Raw genomic sequence first — 9339 nt, forward strand, 5'->3', positions numbered from 1 at the left:
TTTGCGTTCGGAACCGGGGTTAGAGGCTTGGATCAACCAATCCACCCCTTTGAGCTCGGGGATTATATATTTATATATAAAAAGGCTTTTTCAGGACAACTCCTGGAGGAAAAATGGAAGGGAAGTGGAGGGGACCGTACCAGGTACCACTGACAACGCACAGCGCCACTGAGATCAACGAGCAGGCAGCTTGGATCCGCTGGGCAAGGGTGAAGAAGGCCCCGGCGAGGATATGGACCACCACTTTAGGGCTACGAAGATGGTGAAAGGCCTGGAGGGGAAGACGTACGAGGAACGGCTGAGGTCACTGGGCCTGTTCAGCCTGGAGAAGAGGAGGCTGAGGGGAGACCTCATCACAGTCTACAACTTCCTCGTAAGGGGGTGTCGAGAGGCAGGAGACCTTTTCTCCATTAACACCAGTGACAGGACCCGCGGGAACGGGGTTAAGCTGAGGCAGGGGAAATTTAGGCTTGACATCAGGAGGGGGTTCTTCACAGAGAGGGTGGTTGCACACTGGAACAGGCTCCCCAGGGAAGTGGTCACTGCACCGAGCCTGTCTGAATTTAAGAAGAGATTGGACTGTGCACTTAGTCACATGGTCTGAACTTTTGGGTAGACCTGTGCGGTGTCAAGAGTTGGACTTGATGATCCTTGAGGGTCCCTTCCAATTCAGGATATTCTAGGATTCTATGACTCCAATTAGACCAACAAAATTACAGTTTTCCAGATCCTAATGATTGCGGGGGTGTGGTTGTCAGATTTGGGGTGGGCAACTTGGGACGAGAACTTACACCTGACCTTAATACAAACAATATCTCAAGTAATTAATAAGACGAGATGTTGGGTATGCACCCATCTGCCAGAGCATGGGAGTGTAGGGGTGTATCGTGTAGCATAAGGGTGTAGCGTTAATTGGGATTCCCTTGCCTGCAAGTTTATCTTGGGCTAATTTGTGGGAAAACACAGCTTGGGGTCGAAAATATGAAGAAGTTTTGGAACTAGAAGTGAGTAGCTTCCTGCCGTTGGAATCTTACTATGGATGGGTACAAAGGTGTAACCTGCCTAAGGGTACGGGAAAACAGGATTGTATAAATACGAATACTATTTATGTGGGAAATCAGACATCTTGTAATCGAACAATTGATATTAGGACAACTAGCAGCTGGGCAAATTCAACCAGCTGGACGGATCCAGAAGGAAAAGGGTGGTATTGGCTATGCAACGATACAGCCCGTAAGGTCTTGCCTGAGAATTGGAAGGGAACTTGCACTCTTGGAGCAGCAGTCCCCAATATGACAGTACATGATGTAGTGCCTCGAGCCTACTTGAGAAATCATATCTGGAGAATTAGACAAAAAATTAACGATCCATTGATAGAGAGACACACCGCTTTTCATAGTTTCGTTCGATGGTTTATCCCATGGTTAGGAGTGAGTGAATTGGAAAAGGCGATAGATAGTTAATATTTCTGCAATTACAGAGAAGTTAGAAAACAAGACTCTGGATGCTATAAAGGCTCAACAAGAAGAGATATCTAGTTTATCACAGGCACTATTACAAAATCGGATGGCCCTAGACTTGTTACTGGCTGCTCAAGGGGGAGTCTGTACAGTAATAAACACAAGTCGTTGTCTGTATATAGATCAGAGTGGAAGGATCTCTACCGACCTGGAAGAAATATGGAAGCAGACAAGGATCCTACATGAGATCAATAAAGATGATCTTTCGTGGAGTTTTAGTGAAATATGGAATAAGTTAACCTCCTGGTTGCCCAATTTCTAATGGTTGAAACAACTTTTCATTGCTCTAATCGCATTAGTAGCGTTAGGAATATTTGTGTTAGGAATATGTTGTTTAGATGCCTGCTGTGTTGTGTTACCGCAAATAATAGAAGTATCTGATGCAAAAGAATTTGCATGGGAAAAGAAAAGGGGGGATTGATTAAGGAGGTATTGGGGAGGCATTGGGGAGGCAAGGACAATCCCCAGACATGGACTGTATATCTCGAAACAAGACACTGGAACTCATGATAAGGAAGCGGCAGACAGGCAGAGAAACAGATGTAAGGACTGTAAATCTCAAAACTGGACATTGGAATTCATTATAAAGATACAACAAATGGAAGAATTAGCAACAACCAGCTCTTGCAATTAAGAAACATGCCAATTCAGCAGATTCCTGACCAAAGGTGAAAAGTACACTGTGAGGAAGACTCCCAAAGACCCCTGCCCACGTCCCAAAGACCCCTGCCCGCAATTCTTGGAAGGCTCTACGCAGGCGCAAGGTGCCAAAAGGCTAATTAGCATGAGAAGCGAGGGAAGGCGGGGATAGGTAATGCATATGTATAGGTGCTTGTAGAATATTGATAGATTGATTGTATAAATTCAAGACTGCTTTCCGCTTTGGGTATGCACGATAGGTGGAGAGATCCCCCGGGCATCCAGCGCTGCAATAAAGAATATACCACTTAAAGGAATTTCGGCTTCGATCTTTGAATCAAGGGGCAGGGACCATAGAGAGGGGCAATGACCATACAGAGGGACAATGACCATAAAGAAGGTCAATCACCATAGAGGGAGTAAGGGACCATAGAGAGGGGCAATGACCATAGAGAATGACAATGACCATAAAGAGGGTCAATGACCATAGAGAGGAGGGGAACCATAGAGATGGGGCAATGATCATAGAGAGGGGCTAGAGAATGATAGTGACAGGCAATGACCATAGAGAGAGGCGAGAGGACCATAGAGAAGGGCAACAACCATAGAGAGGGGCAAGGACCGTAGAGATGGGTAAGGACCATAGAGAGGGGCAATGACCATAGAGAGGTGAAGAGACCATAGAGATGGGGCAACGACCATAGAGAAGGGCAAGAGGATGATAGCGACAGGCAATGACCATAGAGAATGACAATGACCATAAAGAGGGTCAATGACCATAGAGAGGGCAATGACCATGAAGAGGGTCAATGACCATAGAGAAGGGGGGGAACCATAGAGAGAGGCAGGGACCATAGGGATGAGTAAAGACCATAGATAGGGACAATGACCATAGAGAGGGGCGAGAGGATGATAGAGTGCGTCTATGACCATAGAGAGGGAAAATGACCATAAAGAGGGTCAATGACCATTGTGAGGCGGGGGGACCATAGAGAGGGGCAATGACCATAGAGAGGGACAATGGTCATAAAGAGGGGCGAGGGGACCATAGAGAGGTGAAGGGACCATAGAGAGGGGCAGTGATCATATAGAAGGGCGAGTGGACTATAAAGAGGGGCAACACCATAGAGATGGGCAGTAACCATAGAGATGGGCAATGACCATAGAGAGGGGCGAGAGGACCATAGAGAGGGGCAATAACCATAAACAGGGTCAATGACCATAGAGGGAGGGGAACCATAGAGAGGGGCAGGGACCATAGAGAGGTTCATGGACCATAGAGAGGGGCAATGACCATAGAGAATGACAATGACCATAAAGAGGCTCAATGACCATAGAGGGGGGGACCATAGAGAGGGGCAGGGACCATAGAGATGAATAAGGACCATAGAGAGGGGCAATAACCAGAGGTGGGCAATGACCATAGAGAGGGGCAGGGACCATAGATTGGATCAGGGAACATAGAGGGGGGCAATGACCATAGGGAGGGGCAGGGACCATAGATTTGGGCAGGGACCATAGAGAGGGGCAATGACCACAGAGAGGGGCAAGAGGACCATAGAGAGGGGCCATGACCATAGAGAGGGGCAGGGACCATAGATGGCCTTAGAGGTACCAGAGTGGCCATGGTGCTTCCCGTGGCCCCCTCCCCAGGTGCCCCCATAGGAGCGTCCCCCCTCGTGTCCCTCCCTCCCCGGTGCCCCCCCCCCCAGGCAGAGGCAGAGCCGTCGGAGGTTCAGGGCCGGTTTATGGGGGTGCAGGGGGGGCACAGCATTGCGGGGGGGGGCGGTACAAGGCCCCCCAAAGCGAAACGAGGAGGGAGGGGGTGCGGGGGGGGGGGGGGGGCTGGGGGTGTGCGTGTGGCTCCCAGCGGCTCTGGGCCCCCGCCCTTTGCAGCACCATGGGGGGGGGGGCCTCGGGTGAGCCCCCCCCCCACCCTGCGCCCCCCCTTTCCCCCCTCCCGCCCGGCTCAGGCACACGAGAGCCGAGCGCGGAGCTGGGCCCGAAGCGGCCAGGCTGGGGGGGGGGCCGGGGGGGGAGCGGGGGGGTGGCGTTCACACGAGGCTCTTGCACGAGGACGGCTCTTGCACGGGGGTCTTGCACGAGGGTGGGGTTCGCACGAGGATTGTGCGCGAGGGCAGCTCATGCACGAGGGTGGTTCTTGCACGAGGGTGGTTCTTGCACGAGGCTCTTGCACGAGGGCAGCTCTTGCACAAGGCTCTTGCACAAGGCTCTTGCACAAGGCTCTTGCACAAGGGCAGCTCTTGCACAAGGCTCTTGCACAAGGCTCTTGCACAAGGCTCTTGCACAAGGGCGGCTCTCGCACGAGGCTTCTGTATGAGGCTGTTGCACATCCGCAGCTCTTGCACGAGGCTCTTGCACGGGGGTGGCTCTGACACAGGTGGCTCTGACACGAGGGCAGCTCTTGCACAACTGTTGCACTAGGCTCTGTGCATGAGAGCAGCTCTTGCACAAGGGCAGCTCTTGCACGAGTGCGACGGTCGCACGAGGCTCTTGCACAAGAGCAGCTCTTGCACAAGGGCAGCTCGTGCACGAGGACGGCTTTTACATGAGGGGTGGCTCTTGCACGAGGCCCTTGCACGAGGGCTTCCCTCTCCGGAGCTCCCGGGGCTTCGCAGGAGGGAGCTGTATAAAAGTGGGTCCCAGCGGGGGGGGGGGGGCACTGCCCCGGTGGTCCCAGATGGTGGGGGAGGGGGGGTCCCCGGGCCCCCCCCCAAAGGGGCATTTTCAGCCCAGCACCGATTGGGGGGGACGCACCCCCCCCACAAGCCCCCCCCCGGGGAGGGGGGGGCAGGCCGAGGTAGGAGGGGGGGGCCTAGGAGGCCCCAGCGGGAATTTGGGGGTCTCATGGGTTTGGGGCAGGAGGGGAGAATTTGGGGGGGGGGGCAAGGGGGAGGGAAATGGTGGAAATTGGGGGTACTGGGGGCACCTGAGGGTTGGGGGGGGCACTGTGTGGGGAGGGGGGGGGGCGTAGCTTTGGGTGCCCCCCCCCCATTTCTCGCTGGGCCATCCCCCCCCCAATTTTGTGGGTCGGGGGGGGGGGCACTGTTGGTGTTCCAGCCCCCCCCCCCCCCCACTTTGGGGGGCTTTGAGGGGTGTTTTGGGGGCCCCCATTGGGTATTAGGGGGGGTCGTTGTCTTGGACCCGCCACTGTTGTTTTTTTTTTTTGGGGGGGGGGGGGGGAAATCATGTGCCCCCCCCCCCTCAGTTGCTCTCCAGACGTGGGCCCTGGGGGACCCCCACCGGGACCCCTTCGACCTCGGTCTCCTCCTCCTGGGGGGGTCCCGGGGGTGGGACCTCCGGCAGGGCCAGGCCATCACCCAGCAGCGCTGTGAGGGGGGGGGGGGGCAAAAAATATTATTGGGGTGCCCCCCCCCGCCCCCCCCCAGTCACCCTTAGTAGTGCCCATCCCCTGTGTGGGGCTCCCCCATCGTGGATACCCCCCCCCACTATCACACACCACCTGATTTTTTTTTTGGGGGGGGGGCAGTTTGGGGCTCCCTGCAGGTCTCAGCCCCCCAGGTTAGGCCCCCCCCCGTGTTTTGGGCCCCCCCCCTCGGTTTCAGCATCCCCCCTTTTGGGTGCTCCCCCACGGTTTTGGGTTACCCCCCAATTTGGGGACCCCCCCCCACCAGGTTTTGAGCTCCTCCCACCTCCCATCTCAACCCTCCCCCCCCCCTTCAGGCCCCCCCCTCACCGAGGGGCTGCTCCTGCCCCAGGCGGGGGCTCAGCCCGGGGGGGTCGTCCCTGCTCAGCAGCAGCCCCTGTGGGGGGGTGACAATAGGGACGTGGGGGGCAGGGGGGGGGGGCAGGACACCCCCAACCCCCCCAGCCTGTCCCCAACCCCCACCATTTCCCCTCCCTCCCCCCTCGTGCCCCCCCTCCCCATTCCCACGTCCTCCCTCACCCCTTTGCCCCCCCCCACCCTCCTGGCCCCCCCCCCCCACATCCCTCTGCACCCCCCCGTGACCCCCCCCAATTACCCTTTCCCCCCTTGGGACCCCCCTCAATACCCCCCTCCGTGTGTCCCTCCCCCCCCATTGCCCCTCCCCCATGACCCTCCCCCCATGACCCCCCCCCCCCCCGTGACCCCTCCCCCTGTACCAGGCCGAGGGGGGGCAGCAGCTGGGGGTCGAGCTCGGGGCGCTTCAGGGGGGCCCCCACGTCCTCCCCGGTGGGGTCCCTCGCCCTGTGCAGTGACGTCACACCCCCCTCAGGCCACGCCCCCCTCAGGCCACGCCCCCTAAGGCCACGCCCCCCCGGGCCACACCCACTTAGGCCACACCCACCCTCCCCCCTATTCTCAGCCTCCTGCAATGAGCAGCCCCCGCCCCTCAATCCATCACCGTGACCACGCCCCCCGGTCACGCCCACATAAGCCTCGCCCACTTCGACCACGCCCCCAGCCACGCCCACAGAGCACACCCCCTTAGCCACACCCTCTGACCACGCCCCTACCCGACCACGCCCCCAGCAACGCCCAACCAGTGCCCTCTTTAGCCACGCCCCCTTAGCCACGCCCTCCCTTTAACCACGCCCTCCAGCCACAATTTCTCCCTGACCACGCCCCCACCACGCCCCCACCAATACCCAATTGGCCACGCCCCCAACCACGCCCCTTCACCATACCCATCCAGCACCGCCCCTTAGCCACGCCCACCCTTTAACCACGCCCCTCATTGACCACGCCCACAGCCACGCCCACAACGTGTATCCCCATCCATGTGTTCTTGACCACGCCCCTTCCTTGACCACGCCCCCTTATCCACACCCCTTTTGACCACGCCCCCAACCACGCTCATTCAGCACCCTCCCTTAGCCACGCCCCCTGACCTTGACCACTCCCCCGACCACACCCCCCTTCGGCCCTTAGTCCCTCCCCTCCGTTAGCCCCTCCCCTAGCCCCGCCCTTAGCCCCGCCCACCTCTTCCTGCCGGGGCGGGGCATAGGGGCAGGGCCGGGCCCGAGGGCGGGGTCACTACCCCAGCGCGGGAGGGCGGGGCCTGGGCGGGGCGGGGCGGGGCCTCGTCCAGGGAAGCTCCGGGCCCGGGGCCGGGGGGGCGGGGCCTCGGCCGAGGGGGCGGGGCCTGCGGGGCGCTGGCCCCGCCCCCTGGGCGCCTCGGCCCCGCCCAGCTGGAAGTCGCCGTCCATGGGGATGTAGGGGGCCAGCATGGCCAGGTCCAGGGGGGCCGCCTGGGGGGGGGGGGGGGGTGGGTGGCAAGGGGGGGGTCCAGGGGGCGCCCCCCAGCTCTGGGGCTGCCGGGTGCGGTTCTGCGCCCCCCCCCGGACCCCCCCCCAAATACCTGCAGGGCCGTGCCGGGCCCCGGGGTCCCGGCGAAAAGCTTCTGCACCTCGAAGAGCAGCTCGTCCCCGGGGGGCTGGGGGGGGGGGGGGCACGGCCATGGAGACCCCGGGGACCCCCCCAAAGCCCCCGGTGGGCTCCCGGAGGTCCCAGCCCGGATAGGACGCCCCCCCCCGCCCCGGGACCCTCCCCCCAAGGACCCCCAGGGAGCCCCCAGGAACCCCCACAGCCCAGCCACGACTTCCAATCCCCCCCCACCCCCCCCCCAGTGGTCCTTTTGGGACCCCCCCCCCGCCCAGACCCCCCCAGTAGCCAGGGAAGGACCCCCCCACGGTACCCCCCCTCCCTGCAGACCCCCCATAGCCCAGCTGGGAGCCCCAAAGCCACCCCCAAGACCCGCCCCATGGACCCCCCCCCCCCAAATACCCCCCCCCTCCAGGGACCACCCCACCCCAGGGACCACCCCCCCCCAGGGACCACCCCTCAGGGCCCCCAAAGCCCCCCCCTAATTCCCTGTCCCCCCTCCCCATTCCCACCCCCCCGCCCCTTTACGTGCCCATTCATCCCCATTTTCCCTGCTCCCACCCCCCCACGACCCCCTGAGCCCCCCCACGCCCCCCCACACACATTTAACCCCCCAGAATCACCCAAGACCCCCCCCTCAAGCTGTGCCAGCTCCCCCCCCACCCCCCCAACACACAACTGAGACCCCCCCCCCCAAAAAAAAAATCCCCCCCCCCCTCCATTAAATCGCCCAGCTCCCGGGGGGGTCGGACTCACCGGGGAGGGGCTGCGGGGTCGACGGCGGGGGGGGGCCGGGGGGGGGTCGAAGATGGGGGCCAGGAGCCGGGCGAGCTCGGGGGAGCAGAAGCGCCGGGGGTCCCGCTGCAGCGCCGCCTCGGGGACGTGGGCCGGCCGCACGAACGCCAGCACCCGCGGCCCCCCCACCCCTGCCCCCGGTGTTATTGGGGGGGGGGGGAACCCTGAGGGACCCCCCCCCCAGCACCCCCAAACCTCCCCAGGGCTGTACCCTCCCGGATAACCCCCCCCGCCCCGGCCCACCCCAAAAGCCCTAGGACCACCACAGACCCGCCCCCCAAAGCGCCCCAGGGACCCCCCCTCGATCCCCCAATGCCCCCCCCCCAACCCCAGGACCCCCCCTCGATCCCCCAATGCCCCCAAAGCGCCCCAGGGACCCCCCCTCGATCCCCCAATGCCCCCCCCCCAACCCCAGGACCCCCCCTCAATCCCCCAATGCCCCCAAAGCACCCCAGGGACCCCCCCTCGATCCCCCAATGCCCCCCCCCCCAACCCCAGGACCCCCCCTCGATCCCCCAATGCCCCCAAAGCACCCCAGGGACCCCCCCTCGATCCCCCAATGCCCCCAAAGCGCCCCAGGGATGCCCCCCCCCCCAACCCCAGGACCCCCCCAGCTCCTCATCACCCTCCGGACCCCCACGAACCAAACCCCACGGCCCCCCCCCATTCCCTCCCAGTGCCCCCAGTACCCCCACAATGTGCTCCCATTGCCCCCCCGACCCTTCCCAGTGCCCCCAGTACCCTCCCAGCACCCCCCAACCCTTCCCAGTGCTCCCAGTAACCCCAGCCCAGCCCATTCCCAGTGCTCCCCGTGCCCCCAGTACCCTCCCAGCACCCCCTAACCCTTCCCAGTGCCCCCAGTGCCCCCAACCCATCCCATTCCCAGTGCTCCCAGCACCCACATCCCATCCCATCCCATTCCCAGTTGCCCCCAGTGCTCCCAGTGCACTTCCCAGTGCTCCCAGTACCCCCAGCCCAGCCCATTCCCAGTGCTCCCCTTTGCCCCCAGTACCCTCCCAGCATCCCCCAACCCTTCCC

General features: G+C 61.5%; 1 protein-coding gene across 1 annotated transcript; it reads right to left on the minus strand.

Annotated features, from left to right (window-relative positions):
- Window positions 1-5333: 5333 nt before the first annotated feature.
- LOC311429156 (hypoxia-inducible factor 3-alpha-like) lies at window positions 5334-8554 on the minus strand (the record flags this gene model as incomplete). Its single annotated transcript, XM_084540286.1, has 6 exons — window positions 5334-5509; window positions 5878-5944; window positions 6285-6369; window positions 7105-7373; window positions 7484-7558; window positions 8263-8554. Coding segments are annotated over 6 exons (913 nt in total), but the record flags the coding sequence as incomplete, so codon positions are not given.
- Window positions 8555-9339: the final 785 nt, after the last annotated feature.

This window comes from Aythya ferina, assembly GCF_964211825.1.
Source record: "Aythya ferina genome assembly, contig: HAP1_SCAFFOLD_369, whole genome shotgun sequence".
Classification (NCBI taxonomy): Eukaryota; Metazoa; Chordata; class Aves; order Anseriformes; family Anatidae; genus Aythya; species Aythya ferina.